The sequence below is a fragment of the Hyperolius riggenbachi genome, chromosome 10 (genome assembly GCF_040937935.1).
Source record: "Hyperolius riggenbachi isolate aHypRig1 chromosome 10, aHypRig1.pri, whole genome shotgun sequence".
NCBI classification, from domain to species: Eukaryota; Metazoa; Chordata; class Amphibia; order Anura; family Hyperoliidae; genus Hyperolius; species Hyperolius riggenbachi.
In genome coordinates, this window is record NC_090655.1 from 247,734,421 (window position 1) to 247,753,093 (window position 18,673).

Genomic DNA, 18,673 nt, shown 5'->3' on the forward strand with positions numbered 1-18,673 from the left:
TTCCTGTATTGGAAACAATGTGAGACATTTTTCTAATGTTCTATTTTTTAGCTGTAATACACATAAGTTTATTTTCGCTTAAAGAGGAACTGTAACATCAAACTGTCCCCTGAGGGATACTCATCTCGGGTGGGGGAAGCCTCAGGATCCTAATGAGGCTTCCCACACCGTCCTCCGTCCCTCGGGGGTCTCGCTGCAGCCCTCCGTACAGCGGCGACGTAAATATTTACCTTCCCGGCTCCTGCGCAGGCGCTCTGGTGGCTGTCGGCTCAGAAGTAGGTGGAAATACCTGATCGTCGTCGGGTCTGCTCTACTGCGCAGGCACAAGTTTCCGGCGCCTGCGCAGTAGAGCGGACCCGACGGAGATCGGGTATTTCCGTGTAGTTCGGAGCGGAAAGCAGCCACAGTGCCCCCACTGGAGCCAGCAAAGGCAAATATTGACTTGACAGTCGGGTCTGTCGCCGTCTGTTCGGAGGGCTGCAGCGAGACCCCCGTGGGACAGAGGACGGCATGGGAAGCCTCATTAGGATCCTGAGGCTTCCCCCACCCGAGGTGAGTACGCCCCAGGGGATCTTTTTGATGTTACAGAGTCTCTTTAAGGTTTGGTTTTAAGACCCAGATTCAGGCATACATATAAACTGGCCGCCGGGAGACTTGGGCACAGGATACAGCCGGAATACGGCTGATCCTGCTGCTGCACAAGCGTTTCCGGCCGCGTTAATTACTATTCCCCCTCCAGGTCCACGTGGATGGTGGGGAATGATGTAATTCGGCTACCAGCTATTGCTGGCGGCCAAATTACAGTGTTTTAAAAGTAACTTCAGCTCCATCTTCTGACAGAGCTGAAGTTACTCACGCTGAAGTCACTGTGCGCCGCTATAGCCATAATTCCTATTACGGCCTATGGTGGCGCCGGCTGCATCCAAATCTCCTGCGCTGTTATTACAGCGCTGGAGATTCAGAGGGAGAGCGTCAGATGCAGTCACAAAAAGTGTATGATTAGGGCTAGGCCAGAAGGTTCAAACTACGGAATTGTGAAAATGAATATGGAATGTATCCCCCTCCCTCCATGTACTTCCCTCCAGCTCAGCACACAAGGGCCGTCTTGGGAGAAGGTGGTGTGCTGTCCAGAAGAGGGTGTACATCTGCAACACCTTTTATTGCTGTTTTGCTCATGCTCTGATAATCAGCTGTTGGCTATTGGCTGGGGTCTGCACAGCTATGGAACTTCCTGTTGCTGAACTAGGCTATTTATGGTGCAAGAGGAACCTTTCGTGTCTGTGCCACTCATAGACCGCAATAGATCTCTGCAGTTATGGGGAGCCTGGGGACCTGAGATTTGGCACATGATAGCGGCACACTGCTAAGAGATAGCCGGAGCTCAGCTATCAAGTAGCCAATTTTAAAGCAAACCTGAAGCGCAAATAAACTTATGTGGTGAGGAATTGTATGTGTAGTGCAGCTAAGAAATAGAACATTAGTAGCAAAGAAAAAAAGAGTCTCACATTGCTTCCAGTACAGAAAGAGTTAAAAACGATTTTGCTTCTCTGAGCAATTCAACCCACTGGGTCGAATACAGTCCTGTTTTCTGAAGCACTCAAACAGCGAGAGACAGCTTGAGATAAGGTTTTGACAGCAGGAAAATTCATACGGTCGTTATTCCTGCTTTGTTTTATAGCTTATCAAAGTTAACACGCCTTATCAGAGTAGCATAGCGAGCGATACGAACCCGCAGGGGCTCAGGGCAGGACGAGTGACGCTATCATCATTGCCAATTAGCAGGTATACGCTTGCTATGCTACTCTGATAAGGCATGGTAACTCTGATAAGGCGTGTTATCTCTGATTGGGCATGCTATTTGTAAAGGAGATCGGCGATCCCCGGCCTATGATTGGCTGGGGATCGCCGGCATCTGATAGGCTGAAGCCTATCAGAGGCGGCGCAGGACGGATCACCGTCCTGTGCCGCCCATGGAGTGAAGGGGAGGATCGGAAGGAGAGGGAGGTAGGAATAGCGCTGCGGAGGGGGGCTTTGAGGAGCCCCCCCCCCTGCTCGGCCACACAGAGCGGTGGCGATCAGACCCCCGCAGCAGGTCATCCCCCTAGTGGGGAAAAGGGGGGGGGGGGGGGAAGTCTGGTCTCCCTGCCTCACTGCTGATCTGTGCTGCGGGCTGGAGAGCCCATGCAGCACAGATCAGCAAAAAACAGCCCGGTCCTTAAGCAATACCAGTTGCCTGGCTGTCTGGCTTATCCTCTGCATCTAATACTATTAGCTATAGACCCAGAACAAGCATGCAGCAGATCAGATGTTTCTGACATTGCCAGATTTGACAAGATTAGCTGCGTGCTTGATTCTTGTGTTATTAAAGCGGAACTGTAAAGTTATTTTAAACGCATAGTTTCACTTACCTGGGGCTTCCCTAAGCCCCCAGCAGCCGCCCTGTACCGCGCCGGTCCTGCCCGAGCCGCCGTTCTCCCGCCGCCAGCTCTGTTCTGTGCCGCAGACCTCTAAGTCGACACCAGCGCAGCCCTGCCACGCGTATCTTTTCATCGCGTCACCGCTATTGCAGAGGGGAATGCAATGAAAAGATACGCGTGACAGGGCTGCGCTGGCGTCAACTTAGAAGTCTACGGCACAGAACGGAGCTGGCGGCGGGAGAACGGCGGCTCGGGCAGGACCGGCGCGGGACAGGGCGGCTGCTGGGGGCTTAGGGAAGCCCCAGGTAAGTGAAACTATGGGTCTAAAATAACTTTACAGTTCCGCTTTAAGACACTACTGTAGCTAAATAGCTCAGCAGGGCTGCCAGGCCACAGTTATTGATTAAAGGGAAATAAATATGGCAGCCTCCACATTCTTCTTACTTCAGTTGTCCTGTAACTGCCTTCTCCTCCACCTCTCACACACAGGCAGCCAGCCTTTTTACCTCTGAAACTATCCTTGCCCTGCACATAGGGCTTTGAAGGTGTGCCAATGTTTTTGAAATCCTGTGAGAAAAGTAAATAATCAGGCAGCTAAAGTAACAGGTCCAGAATTGAACTCACAGCCTCCTGTATCAAAGGCAGACCCTTCACCACTATGCTTTGGAGTTTGCCGTGGTGGCCGGAAAGAAAGAGTTCTACTCATTATTTTTTTGCCTAATCATTAAGCACATGTAAGTCAACCTCTGGAGGGACCTCCATAGATAGAAGGCAAAAAGTAATTTCAGCAATATCCCGCAACAAAAGACAGATACAGTTAAAATGAGTGTAGGCTCCTGTTGCACCTTAGAGTATGAATGAAAACCTGTGTGAAATGCAGACTGTAATCCCCATATGCAGTTAGCTTTTTCTCCTCTGTTTTCTCCTAAGTGACATTTTCAAACTTGTCAATAAAATGCCCTTTAAATCATCAGCAAGCAGGAAAATACTTTAAATAGTTTTGATAGTACGTTTCCACCAACTTGTGGGTACTTTTTCAATTGCAAAGTGTTGAAAGGTTATTCTAAATAGAAGATGAAAAAGTATCTCCTCGGAGAAAAAGTTAATTGCATACGGGCCTAAAGCCCAATCTACACGATACGATTCTTTGTGCGATTCCATTTACGATCCGATTAAATCCGACATGTCCGATCGGGATTCGATTCGATTTGCCATTGTTTTGCAATGGCAAATCGGATTTAATCGGATCGTAAATAGAATCGTAATCGCACAAAGAATCGTATTGTGTAGATTGGGCTTCAGTTTCCTTCTGCCAGTCTAGTGACATCTACATGCCTATTTATATGTCTGGTGACATGTATGTGGACTTTCATGTATTATGAATGGGGTTCCCACTATTGTGACTCCTTTGGTGAGTAATAAAATACTGTTTTACTCTAAATGATTTCCCACACTCAGAGCAAGTAAATGGTTTTTCACTGTGGACTCTCAGGTGTTTAACAAGTTCGGGCTTTGATCTGAATGATTTCCCACATTCTGAACAATGGTGAGGCTTCTCACTGTAGTGAATTGTTTTGTGCACACTAAGCTCTCCTGCTGATTTGAAGGACTTTCCACAATCAGAACAAAAGTAGGGCCTTTCACCAGTGTGAACTCTCTGGTGTCTAAGAAGGTCTGACTTCGTCCTGCATGACTTCCCACACTCAGAACAAGGGTAGGGCCTCTCATCAGTGTGAACTTTCTGATGACTAGCAAGTGTTCCATTTGTTCTGAAAGATTTCCCACACTTAGAACAAGGATAGGGCCTCTCACTAGTGTGAACTCTCTGTTCAGCCACAGTGTGGAATTTCCCATGCCTATAAAGTTCTGGCTTTGATCTGAATGACTTCCAACACTTTGAACAAGGATAGGGCCTCTCACCAGTGTGAAGTCTTTGGTGTATACTAAGCTGCTCTGCTGCTCTGAATGATTTCCCACACTCAGAGCAATGATACAGCTTCTCACCAGTATGAAGTTGTAGGTGAGTACTAAGCTGCCTAGCAGACCCAAATGATTTTCCACACTCAGAACAAGAATAGGGCCTGGTGTGAACTCTTTGGTGTGCAAGAAATGTTGACTTTGTCTTGAATGATTTCCCACACTCTGTGCAAGGATATGGCCTCCTCACAGTGTGAACTACCTGGTGTTTGAGAAGCTCATGGTTCGATCTAAATGATTTCTGACATTCAGAACATGTATATGGCCTCACAACCATGTGAATTTTCTGATGCATAGCAAGCTGTGACAGTGCTTTGAATGATTTCCCACACTCATAACAAGGATACGGCCTCTCACCGCTATGAACTCTGCGATGTATAAGAAGATAAGACTTTTTTCTAAAAAATTTCCCACACTCAGAACAAGGATACGGCTTCTCGCCAGTGTGAACTCTTTGGTGATTACGAAGGTCTGAATTTGACCTAAAGGATTTCTCACACGCAAAGCAAGGATAAGGTTTCTCGCCAGTGTGAACTCTCTGGTGAGCGACAAGGTGTGACTTTGCTTTGTATGATTTCTTACACTCAGAACAAGCATAGGGTCTCTCATTAGTGTGAGCTCTCTGGTGACCAGTAAGTTCTGCATTTGTTTTGAATGATTTCCCACACTCAGAACAGGGATAGGGCCTCTCACCGGTGTGATCTCTCTGATGGATAACAAGTTCTGACTTTAATCTGTATGATTTTCCACACTCAGAACAAACAAAGGGTTTCTCACCCGTGTGAAGTTTTTGGTGTGTATAAAGCTGGCTTGCGACTTTGAAAGATTTCCCACACTCAGAACAGGGATAGCGCCTCTCACTAGAGTGAAGTCTTTGGTGTTTACCAAGGTATGACTTACTTGTGAATGATTTCCCACACTCAGAACAAGAGAAGGGCCTCTCACCTGCATTGACAAGGTCTGACTTAAAACGGAATGATTTCCCACACTTAGAACCTGTTGGGCCCTGCCCTGATATAATGTGACTCTCCTGATGTCTGTGAAGTTGTGTTCTCAATTGAAAGAATGTACCAAAGTCTGAACACAAATAGGGCTTTTCAGAAGCCCCCTGAACACTAGAGGGAGCACTTCTTCTGTCTGAACTGTGGCCTTCATGATGGATGCATCCACCTGGAGAACACTGTGTGATGCCTTTATCTTCAGCAGGCTCATCAGGAGGTGAGATAAGATGTCCCTCCGAGGTGTTCCCAACATCATGTCCCCCTGATGGACCACAAAATGTACTGTTACACATATGATACAGTTTCCTCTTCTGCAATCAGGAGACACATGTTAGTCTTCAGCTTCGTATGCAGGTAGTGGGGCTGTCACATAGGAAGGATCAGGAGTTACACTGAGGAATGGCGATGGGCCTTCCATATAGTGTACAGTATCTGCTCCTCATGTGTTGGCGCTATGATGTTATACTGAGGAATGGAGATGGGCCTTTCATATAATGTGCAGTACCGCCTCCTCATTTGTTAGTACTATGATGTTATACTGAGGAATGGAGATGGGCCTTTCATATGGTGTACAGTATCTCCCCCTCATTTGTTAGTACTATGATGTTATACTGAGGAATGGAGATGTGCCTTTCATATGGTGTACAGTATCTCCCCCTCATTTGTTGGTGCTATGATGTTATACTGAGGAATGGAGATGGGCCTTTCATATGGTGTACAGTATCTCCTCCTCATTTGTTGGTGCTATGATGTTATACTGAGGAATGGAGATGGGCCTTTCATATGGTGTACAGTATCTCCTCCTCATTTGTTGGTACTATAATGTTATACTGAGGAATGGAGATGGGCCTTTCATATAATGTGCAGTACCGCCTCCTCATTTGTTAGTACTATGATGTTATACTGAGGAATGGAGATGGGCCTTTCATATGGTGTACAGTATCTCCCCCTCATTTGTTAGTACTATGATGTTATACTGAGGAATGGAGATGTGCCTTTCATATGGTGTACAGTATCTCCCCCTCATTTGTTGGTGCTATGATGTTATACTGAGGAATGGAGATGGGCCTTTCATATGGTGTACAGTATCTCCTCCTCATTTGTTGGTACTATGATGTTATACTGAGGAATGGAGATAAGCCTTTCATATGGTGTACAGTATCTCCCCCTCATTTGTTAGTACTGTGATGTTATACTGAGGAATGGAGATGGGCCTTTCATATGGTGTACAGTATCTCCTCCTCATTTGTTGGTACTATAATGTTATACTGAGGAATGGCGATGGGCCTTCCATATAGTGTACAGTATCTGCTCCTCATGTGTTGGCGCTATGATGTTATACTGAGGAATGGAGATGGGCCTTTCATATGGTGTACAGTATCTCCTCCTCATTTGTTGGTACTATGATGTTATACTGAGGAATGGAGATAAGCCTTTCATATGGTGTACAGTATCTCCTCCTCATTTGTTGGTGCTATGATGTTATACTGAGGAATGGAGATGGGCCTTTCATATGGTGTACAGTATCTCCTCCTCATTTGTTGGTACTATAATGTTATACTGAGGAATGGAGATGGGCCTTTCATATAATGTGCAGTACCGCCTCCTCATTTGTTAGTACTATGATGTTATACTGAGGAATGGAGATGGGCCTTTCATATGGTGTACAGTATCTCCCCCTCATTTGTTAGTACTATGATGTTATACTGAGGAATGGAGATGTGCCTTTCATATGGTGTACAGTATCTCCCCCTCATTTGTTGGTGCTATGATGTTATACTGAGGAATGGAGATGGGCCTTTCATATGGTGTACAGTATCTCCTCCTCATTTGTTGGTACTATGATGTTATACTGAGGAATGGAGATAAGCCTTTCATATGGTGTACAGTATCTCCTCCTCATTTGTTGGTGCTATGATGTTATACTGAGGAATGGAGATGGGCCTTTCATATGGTGTACAGTATCTCCTCCTCATTTGTTGGTACTATAATGTTATACTGAGGAATGGAGATGGGCCTTTCATATAATGTGCAGTACCGCCTCCTCATTTGTTAGTACTATGATGTTATACTGAGGAATGGAGATGGGCCTTTCATATGGTGTACAGTATCTCCCCCTCATTTGTTAGTACTATGATGTTATACTGAGGAATGGAGATGTGCCTTTCATATGGTGTACAGTATCTCCCCCTCATTTGTTGGTGCTATGATGTTATACTGAGGAATGGAGATGGGCCTTTCATATGGTGTACAGTATCTCCTCCTCATTTGTTGGTACTATGATGTTATACTGAGGAATGGAGATAAGCCTTTCATATGGTGTACAGTATCTCCCCCTCATTTGTTAGTACTGTGATGTTATACTGAGGAATGGAGATGGGCCTTTCATATGGTGTACAGTATCTCCTCCTCATTTGTTGGTACTATAATGTTATACTGAGGAATGGAGATGGGCCTTTCATATGGTGTACAGTATCTCCTCCTCATTTGTTGGTACTATGATGTTATACTGAGGAATGGAGATAAGCCTTTCATATGGTGTACAGTATCTCCCCCTCATTTGTTGGTGCTATGATGTTATACTGAGGAATGGAGATGGGCCTTTCATATGGTGTACAGTATCTCCTCCCCATTTGTTGGTACTATGATGTTATACTGAGGAATGGAGATGGGCTTTTCATATGGTGTACAGTATCTCCTCCTCATTTGTTGTTACTATGATGTTATACCGAAGAATGGAGATGGGCCTTTCATATGGTGTACAGTATCTCCCCCTCATTTGTTGGCGCTATGATGTTATACTGAGGAATGGAGATGTGCCTTTCATATGGTGAACAGTATCTCCTCCTCATTTGTTGGTCCTATGATGTTATACTGAGGAATGGAGATGGGCCTTTCATATGGTGTACAGTATCTCCTCCTCATTTGTTGGTACTGTGATGTTATACTGAGGAATGGAGATAAGCCTTACATATGGTGTACAGTATCTCCTCCTCATGTGTTGGTGCTATGATGTTATACTGAGGAATGGAGATGGGCCTTTCATATAGTGTACAGTATCTCCTCATTTGTTGGTGCTATGATGTTATACTGAGGAATGGAGATGGGCCTTTCATATAGTGTACAGTATCTCCTCATTTGTTGGTGCTATGATGTTATACTGAGGAATGGAGATGGACATTTCATATGGTGTACAGTATCTCCTCCTCATTTGTTGGTGCTGTGATGTTATACTGAGGAATGGAGATAAGCCTTACATATGGTGTACAGTATCTCCTCTTGGCTGCCCATACAGCGCGGGCCAATTGCCAATAGATCAGAGTTCCTAAACCCCGTCTTTAAAGGAGTTGTCAGGTAAAATTGAATAAAATAAACGCTACTTACCGGGGGCTTCCTCCAGCCCCAAGCTCCCAGGACCTCCCTTGCCGCAGCTCTGCCCGCAGCCATTTGCCGGAGCCTGTCCGCTCCAGCCCACGTGGCGGTGATTGACAGCACCGATCGCGCAGGCGCAGCGACCTCCAGGTCGCTCTGACATCATCGCTGGGGACCGGGTCGGAGCTCCGGCAAATGGCTGCGGGCAGAGCTGCGGCGAGGGAGGTCCTGGGAGCTTGTCGGGCTGTCCCAACCTTCATGAGTCTTCAGTTAGAGTCTTTTGCTAATAGCAGTTTTGAGGGTCGTCTTTGGGCTGGAGGAAGCCCCCGGTAAGTAGCGTTTATTTTATTCAATTTTCCCTGACAACTCCTTTAAGGTCCACTAACAGTGCATGTTTTGCAGGAAACCACACATAGGCGTCAATTCATCAGAGAGGATTTAATAAGAGAAAAAAGGTAGGTAGTTTAGCCTCGATTCATAAAAGTGCTGTCGGGAAGGTAACGTCGAGCGGGGAAACACCGCTGTCGGTATTTCCGCCTTCAGGGTGGTAATTCATAAAAATGTTTCTAGTTGTGATAGGCGTGCGGATATATTCCGCTGTAGGCTAGCGTTAGGCTGTCGGGAGATATGCGGAAACAGGAGAAGCAGGCGGAATCCCTCCGTGCAGTGTTCTCTCTGCAGCTGCTTGGGAGGTCTGTCCCATTCACTGCACTGTATTCCGCACGCTTCTCGCCACATCAGAGGTAGCGGTAATACCCGTCCGCATACCGCTACCTCTAATCTTTATGAATTGACTACTTGTTACTTTTGCTATGATAGGCGGTGATTTATCACTCTGCTCACGAAAGTCGGCTTTTCATGCGGAAAAAGCCTTTATGAATAAAGATTCTGCTGTGTGGTCGGTAAAGTGTGCCGTTTTCAGCATTCCCGCATGCGGGAATGCTTTATGAATCGAGGCCAAATCTCATGAGGTATTTTAACACTCTGGAGTCAATTCACCACTGTGAGAGGACAGAGAGAAAAGTGTTCGATAGCAGGGGATAATGGAGAGATATGCATGAGGAAAGTGTGAGAAAGCAGAGAGTTAGGTAGTCGGTATTAATGATTTACATGGGATACTTTTCCTCTCTGTAAGCTTGAGAGTGAAGCATTGTGGGTAGGAGGCAGAGTTTTACCACTACCTGACCAGAGTATTCCTGCCTTTTACTGCCGGATCATATCACGAGTGAGTCTGAACTTCTTCACCACCTCTGTCTCAGTAAAATTATCAAGAACTGTTCTCTCACTAAAAATACGAGGTGCGATTAAACAGACCCTCCTCCTGCGCTTTCGTCTCCTCATAATAGAAGCAAGCTCTAAGGCCTAGTGCAAACCAGAGCGGTTCGGCTGCGTTTTGCGATCCGCTTGCGGCTGCGGATACGCTTGGGTAATGTAGTTCAATGGGGTGGTGCACACCAGAGCGGGAGGCGTTTTGCAGAAACGCATACTCCCGGGCTGCTGCAGATTTTGGATTGCGGATGCGTTTCTGCCTCAATGTTAAGTATAGGAAAAACGCAAAACGCTCTGAAAAACGGCACTTCAGAGCGGTTTGCCAGGCGGTTTTTGTTACAGTAGCTGTTCAGTAACAGCTTTACTGTAACAATACATGAAATCTACTACACCAAAAACGCTTTACAAAACCGCAAAATGCTAGCTGAAACGCTGAAGAAAAAGCGTTTCAAAATCTGCTTGCATTTTGTGGATCTGCTAGCGGTTTTTGGTGTGCACCAGGCCTAACAGAGTAAGCTCAAAAGGCTCCATCTTCCACAGCAGCAGCTGCTGTGTGAAAACCACAATATCTCCAGGTTCATTCAGGGGATAAAGAGATGAAAAAATAACGAATGGCCACACCCCCTTCTTCCCCCTTCTTCCCTGGTAAATTGTGATTTGGAGAAAAACTAACTACTAACTATCACTTATTTATCTCATACTTATCTCACATTTATCTCTTATTTATCTCTTTCATTTCTCTCTGTCGATATTTTCCCCTATACTTCTGGAGAATTGCTATTTGGAGATATCACAGGAGGTAAATTACCTCCCAAGAGATAAATAGGTTGGTAACCTCTGGTGAATTGATGCCATAATCACAGGTGGGGTAATAAGTGTTGCAGCAGAGCTGAGTAACTACCTCTGTGGACTTCCCTTGAGCACAGGGTTGAGGAACACTGCAATAAATTTTAGCATGAATTATTTCAGGAATCGGATTTATGATGTTGCCTCTGCCACCTGCACCACCTCCACCCCCTCAAATGTTAATGTGTCGTCCCCCCATTCGGTGCCCATGCATTCAAATCTCACCTTTTCCAGCTGCCACGCGAGTGTCCAGCTTCTCCTGCTTCCCCATTTGCGGCCCACGTGGTGCGTGTGTGACGTCACATGGCAGCCACGTGTGGCGCCAATGGGAAAGCAGGAGCAGCTGGACACTCGTGTGGCAGCTGGAGAAGGTGAGATTTGATGCACAGGTGGGGAGGCACATTAACATCTTGGAGGAATAGAGGCCGAGGGTTCCATTGCATTCATTGCGATATTGCACGCCATTACCGTTGCGCACCCGACCAACCACGTCGGCCTGATAGTTGCCTGCAAGCTCGACACACAGATACAACCAATTTCAACGTGAAATCAGTGGAATCGTCAATCAGGCATGCATGTTGCAGGCGGCACTAATTTACATCCGATTCAATAAAATTATTGAATTGGATGGTCGATCAGTCGATAGATGTATGGCCACCTTTAGGGGTGATATGAAGAGGTGTAGATAATCTGTTCATCGTAATCTTGTAGATGTAAAAGAAAAGGAGAGATTACCTGTGATGTCATGTAAAGAATATTCCTCTTCCTTAATTATCTTCATCGTCATGTCTCCCTTCTCTATGGACTGCTGATCACTCCTCACATATGTATCTTCTGCTTCCTCTTTACTTGTCCTCCTCATGTCACCCTCCTCGATAGTCTGCTGATCACTCCTCACATACGTCTCTTCTTCCTCTTTACTTGTCCTCATCATGTCACCCTCCTTCATAGACTGCTGATCACTCCTCACATACGTATCTTCTGCTTCCTCTTTACTTGCCCTCATCGTGTCACCCTCCTTCATAATCTGCTGATTACTTCTCACATAGGTCTCTTCTTCCTCTTTATTTGTCCTCATCATGTCACCCTCCTCCATATACTCCTGATCACTCCTCACATAGGTATCTTCTTCTTCCTCTTTATTTGTCCTCATCATGTCACCCTCCTCCATAGACTGCTGGTCACTCCTCACATAGGTATCTTCTTCTTCCTCTTTACTTGTCCTCATCATGTTACCCTCCTCCATAGACTGCAGATCACTCCTCATATACATCTTTTCTTCATTTTTAATCTCAGTTTTTATACCGGTCAGTCCTTCAACCTAAAACAAGGAGGTGGAAGGTTCATTTTTCCATATATCCAGTAAGAATATAATTAGTTACTACAAAACAATATCAGTATTGTGCAGGTTGGAGTAACTTCTGAGTGCTGGACTTTCACTTCCACCTACCTGATAATGGTGGGAGATGATGTGATCTTTCTGTGCACAATCCTGAGAATAAAGAGGACCTGTACATCTCTCTGGTGTGTTGCTGTTACAGGAGCCATCTGTAGGAAACACACACACACACACACACTGGCTGATTACATTGCGTCTATGTGAATATTAGATGATTGGGGGGGGGGGGGGGGGATTTAGGTAGACCCTTTAAGTCTCCTCTTACCCAGTGATGTGAGGGGTGGCTGATTCTCCATCATGGCGTCCTTGTAGAGGACCTTGTGTTGTCCTAAATACTGCTCCTCCTATGTGGAGAAACAGACAGATAAATCTGGTAGTATCCACTCAGTCATGTGACTCTGGTTCTCATCAATCTTCAAGGATGTGGTCATGTGATCTGTGTAGCCTTCTCTTCTTTATAAACATAACAGACAGGGTCTGATGTGCAGTGCATAGAAATTATGGGGCTGGATGTTATGGAGATGAGAGGACATCATTCAGACATCACATAAACTGCCTGACATAGGCTGGGTACTGAAGATAGTGTTTGGGGAAGAGCAATTATTGACTGAGGATTTGTACTGGCCTCAGAAACTATTCCTATTAGTCCAAAAATATGGACCAATGGGGAGCCCCACATGGAGATTTAAAGATGCTAATGTCAAGGTCTCAGTATCATGGTAGAAACATTAAATCTGCTTTGTAAATGTTTATACATAAAATAAAATTTCAAGATATCTAAAGGAGTCATTTTTAGGAGTAGAAGGACAGATCCAAATGTTTATTTTTGTATTCACTTTAACACTCACTTTACTGCTCAACTGCTTTAGTATTTTAATCTACATGGTGTTTGTGGATGTCTTATCCTGACACAGCATAGATTTAGCTACAATGGCTTCACGTGCTGCCGCAGCGATCACTTACATGCACTGCCACTGAACTGTTACATAGTTACATAGTTATTTTGGTTGAAAAAAAGACATACGTCCATCGAGTTCAACCAGTACAAAGTACAACACCGGCCTGCTCCCTCACTTATCCCTGTTGATCCAGAGGAAGGCGAAAAAACCCTTACAAGGCATGGTCCAATTAGCCCCAAGAGGGAAAAATTCCTTCCCGACTCCAGATGGCAATCAGATAAAATCCCTGGATCAACATCATTAGGCATAACCTAGTAATTGTAGCCATGGATGTCTTTCAACGCAAGGAAAGCATCTAAGCCCCCTTTAAATGCAGGTATAGAGTTTGCCATAACGACTTCCTGTGGCAATGCATTCCACATCTTAATCACTCTTACTGTAAAGAACCCTTTCCTAAATAAATGGCTAAAACGTTTTTCCTCCATGCGCAGATCATGTCCTCTAGTCCTTTGAGAAGGCCTAGGGACAAAAAGCTCATCCGCCAAGCTATTATATTGCCCTCTGATGTATTTATACATGTTAATTAGATCTCCTCTAAGGCGTCTTTTCTCTAGACTAAATAAACCCAGTTTACCTAACCTGTATGTACTGATCATTTCACTGGCTCCTGACTGGGGATGAGAGAAACTCAGTTCTGCCCTTTATTATTATTATTATCTCAATTCTTTCTTATTCTCACAATAGTCATACCACCACCATGACTACCATAGTCTTATGTCCATCGTAGTCCAGCACCAATTAAGGGGGAAGCCACTGAACTTATCTGCATGTTTTTGCCTGAAGTCTGACTGGATTAGCTGCATGCCGGATTCCAGTGTGTGATTCAGACTCTACTGTCATCTAGGCAATATCTTGATGCAGGATGTGCAGCCCGGGGAGACCGGTGATTGTGCCCTAAGCACGTGTGCAGTTGGATTAGGACGAGGAGACTATGAGAGCCAAAAATGCCTTTATGTAAACGCGTGCTTGCGTTGTCAGTGTGCCACGGGCTGGCTGGAAGAAAGGGAGTGTGTGGGAGTACATTGGCTTACAAGGGTGCATGTTATTCTGGTGCCGGGCAGTTGGGCGCAGGGCGAGCCGTATGACAGCTCTCCCTGCTGCCACTAAACTCCTCGGTGGCGTTAAATACCATTCCCGGTCCGAGTTGGTGCAAATTGGAGGAAGATGTAATGCGGGATCTGGCAACCACCAGAGCCCTGAATAACCGTTACTCAGAGCGTGCAGCATAGCATTGCTGCTATGACGGCGCCCAGCTTTGGTGCAGAAATGAACTACTCCGGGCTTCCAGCGATCACAGGGTCAGGAGTACGGATAAGCGAGCGATAAGTAAATCTCACTGGCCTGTTAGTGGGCTGTAGCAGAGGGAGTTATTTTGCCTATGTTGCTGTAGCTCGCTGCTGTCCAACCTCCTGACCTCTGGCTGTGAAGATGGCGGAAGTTTCTGGCAGCGCTCAGAGATGGTTAATTCTCTCTGCCACAGCCTGTTGCCACTAACAGGCCAGTTCAGTTTTGCAGAATGCAGCACGGCCGGTGGGCAGCACGGTGGTGTAGTGGATAGCACGCTCGCCTTGCAGCTCTGGGTCCCTAGTTTGAAGCCCAGCCAGTGCACTATTTGCAAAGAGTTTGTATGTTCTCCTAGTATCTGTGTGGGTTTCCTCCGGGCACTCCAGTTTCCTCCCACATCCCGAAAACATACAGATAAGTTAATTGCCTTACCCCTAAAACTTGGCCCAGAACTATGATAAATACACCATACGATACATACATAGACATCTGACTATGGTAGGGGCTAGATTGTGAGCCCATCTGAGACACAGTTAAGTGACAAGACAATATACTCTGTATAGTGCTGTGAAAGATGTTGGCGATTTTAAATACTAATAATAAATAATAAAGCTACTACGTTTGATTAATCTTAATGATCGACTCCTCCAGAAACAGTTCTCTCCTGTTACATACTGGGAAGCTGGACACACTATGGGGGTACTGGGAAACTAGGATATACAATGGGGGACTCACTATGGGGGTACTGGGAAACTAGGATATACAATGGGGGACACACTATGAGGATACTGGGAAACTAGGATATACTATGGGGGGACACACTATGGGGGTACTGGGAAACTAGGACATAGAATGGGGGATACACTATGGGGGTACCGGGAAACTAGGACATACTATGGGGGGACACACTATGGGGGTACTGGGAAACTAGGATATACAACGGGGGGGGGACACTATGGGGGTACTGGGAAACTAGGATATACTATGGGGCGACACACTATGGGGATACTGGGAAACTAGGATATACTATGGGGCGACACACTATGGGGGTACTGGGAAACTAGGACATAGAATGGGGGATACACTATGGGGGTACCGGGAAACTAGGACATACTATGGGGGGACACACTATGGGGGTACTGGGAAACTAGGATATACAATGGGGGGGACGACACTATGGGGGTACTGGGAAACTAGGATATACTATGGGGCAACACACTATGGGGATACTGGGAAACTAGGATATACTATGGGGTGACACACTATGGGGGTACTGGGAAACTAGGACATAGAATGGGGGATACACTATGGGGGTACCGGGAAACTAGGACATACTATGGGGGGACACACTATGGGGGTACTGGGAAACTAGGATATACAATGGGGGGGGGACACTATGGGGGTACTGGGAAACTAGGATATACTATGGGGCAACACACTATGGGGGTAATGGGAAACTAGGATATACTATGGGGAGACACACTGTGGGGGTACTGGGAAACTAAGACATAGAATGGGGGATACACTATGGGGGTACCGGGAAACTAGGACATACTATGGGGGGACACACTATGGGGGTACTGGGAAACTAGGATATACAATGGGGGGGGGACACTATGGGGGTACTGGGAAACTAGGATATACTATGGGGCAACACACTATGGGGATACTGGGAAACTAGGATATACTATGGGGCGACACACTATGGGGGTAATGGGAAACTAGGATATACTATGGGGAGACACACTGTGGGGGTACAGGGAAACAAGGACATACTGTGGGGGAAACACTATAGGTGTACTGGAAAATTAGGACATGCTATAGGGGACACACAATGGGGTAACTGAGAAAATATGTACTAAAGTTGTTAAAATAAGTTAAAGCAGCCCTTACAGTATAGTATGACTGTAAGCGCAAACTTACCAGGTGTGACCATAAACCAGTCTCACATCTCCTGTAGCCAGCATCAGCAGCAGCTCTACATCTCTCTTCGCTTCCTGTCTGGATGCTTCGCCCCTTCCTATCTGTGTTCCCCACCTGCTATTGGCTAACATGATACAGCAAGCTTCTATACTGAACTACAGGATAAGTCTGCCATAGCGGCGACTGCCATCTTGTGGAGAAAATACAAACTGCACCACATCTTATTCTCCAATTGCTTATGCATTGAGACGGTTAACAAAACGCAAATAATTCCAGCTTTCCTAATGAAATGTTCTTCCAGCTATTGTGGATTGGCCCAGTTTGAATCTGCTAACAATTTGCATGACATATGCATGCAAACCAAAATTAGCATGCTTAACCACTTCAGGATTCTGCGTACGCATATATACGCCCCTGAATCCTGAAGTGGATTCCATGGATACGGCCGCTCGCATGAGCGGCCGTTCCATGTCAGCTCACGGAGGGTGTCTCCGTGAACACCCTGCGAGCCGATCGGCGGCTTGCAGGGTAAATGTAAACACGCGGGGAAGATCTTCCCCGGTGTTTACATGTATACGGCGCTGCTGCGCAGCATCGCCGTAGAGGAGATCGGCGATCCCCGGCCTCTGATTGGCCGGGGATCGCCGGCATCTGATAGGTTAAAGCCTATCCCATCAGGCGCAGGACGGAAATCCGTCCTGCGCCGCTCACAGGGGGAGGGAGAGGGAGGGAAGGGGAAGGAGGCCAGGAAGCGCTGCGGAGGGGGGCTTTGAAGAGCCCCCCCTCCCCCGCAAGCGCAAGCAGCCGGCGGCGATCAGACCCCCCCAGCAGGACATTCCCCTAGTGGGGAAAAAAGGGGGAAGTCTGATCGGCCTGGCTGCAACCTGATCTGTGCTGTGGGCTGGAGAGCCCACGCAGCACAGATCAGCACAAAATAGCGTGGTACAGAAGTGGTTAATATACACTCAACTAAAGGATTATTAGGAACACCTGTTCAATTTCTCTTGAATGCAGTTATCTAATCAACCAATCACATGGCAGTTTTTTCAATGCATTTAGGGGTGTGGTCCTGGTCAAGACAATCTCCCGAACCCCAAACTGAATGTCAGAATGGGAAAGAAAGGTGATTTACGCAATTTTGAGCGTGGCATGGTTGTTGGTGCCAGATGGGCCGGTCTGAGTATTTCACAATCTGCTCAGTTACTGGGATTTTCATGCACAACCATTTCTAAGGTTTACAAATAATGGTGTGAAAAGGGAAAAATATCCAGTATGCGGCAGTCCTGTGGGTGAAAATGCCTTGTTGATGCTAGAGGTTAGAGGAGAATGGGCCGACTGATTCAAGCTGATAGAAGAGCATCATTGACTGAAATAACCACTTGTTACAACCAAGATATGCAGAAAAGCATTTGTGAAGCCACAAGATGCACAACCTTGAGGCGTATGGGCTACAACAGCAGAAGACCACACCGACTACTTATACTGGGGCACCACTCATCTCCAGTACAAATAGGAAAAAGAGGCTACAATTTGCACGAGCTCACCAAAATTGGACAGTTGAAGACTGGAAAAATGTTGCCTGGTCTGATGAGTCTCGATAGAGTCAGAATTTGGCATTAACAGAATAAGAACATGGATCCATCATGCCTTGTTACCACTGTGCAGGCTGGTGGTGGTGGTGTAATGGTGTGGGGGATGTTTTCTTGGCACATTTTAGGCCCCTTAGTGGCAATTGGGCATCGTTTAAATGCCACAGGCTACCTGAGCATTGTTTCTGACTATGTCCATCCCTTCATGACCACCATGTACCCAGGGCCGCCATCAGAAATTGTGGGGCCCCTCACACATCATGGGTGGTGCACTGGTATAGGTTAGCCAGGTACAGGTGCCCCCAGTATAGGTAGCAGGCTATAGGTGCGCCAGTATAAGTAGCCAAGTATAGGTGGTGCTCCAGTATAGGTAGCCAGGTACAGGTGGTGCCCTCAGTGTAGGTTGCCAAGTATAGGTGGTGCCCCAGTATAGGAAGCCAGGTATAGGTGGTGTCCCAGTATAGGTAGCTAGGTATAGGTGGTGCCCCAGTATAGGTAGCTAGGTATAGGTGGTTCCAGGCCCAGTATAGGTAGCCAGGTATAGGTGGTGGCCCAGTATAGGTAGCCTGTAGCCAGATATAGGTGGTGCCCCAGTATAGAAAGTCTGCTGTAGCGGGCTCACTCATCTGCTCCCCAC

General features: G+C 46.3%; 1 protein-coding gene across 1 annotated transcript; it reads right to left on the bottom strand.

The window, feature by feature from the left end:
* Nucleotides 1–2,744: 2,744 nt before the first annotated feature.
* LOC137535081 (zinc finger protein 271-like) lies at nt 2,745–16,513 on the bottom strand. The gene is made up of 5 exons (XM_068256868.1): nt 16,448–16,513; nt 12,547–12,625; nt 12,333–12,430; nt 11,618–12,203; nt 2,745–5,657 (listed from the first exon to the last, which is right to left on the bottom strand). Exons 2-5 carry the CDS (start codon nt 12,578–12,580, stop codon nt 3,787–3,789), a joined length of 2,589 nt encoding a protein of 862 aa, XP_068112969.1. The 5' UTR covers nt 12,581–12,625; nt 16,448–16,513; the 3' UTR covers nt 2,745–3,786.
* Nucleotides 16,514–18,673: the final 2,160 nt, after the last annotated feature.

Excerpts from the sequence above, each read along its gene's own strand:
- LOC137535081 (XM_068256868.1), bottom strand. The coding sequence starts at position 12,580 with ATGATGGAGAATCAGCCACCCCTCACATCACTGG. Across the intron at positions 12,431-12,546 it reads GCCACCCCTCACATCACTGG|ATGGCTCCTGTAACAGCAAC; the intron begins GTAAGAGGAGAC and ends TGTTTCCTACAG. Across the intron at positions 12,204-12,332 it reads TCATCTCCCACCATTATCAG|GTTGAAGGACTGACCGGTAT; the intron begins GTAGGTGGAAGT and ends TCCTTGTTTTAG.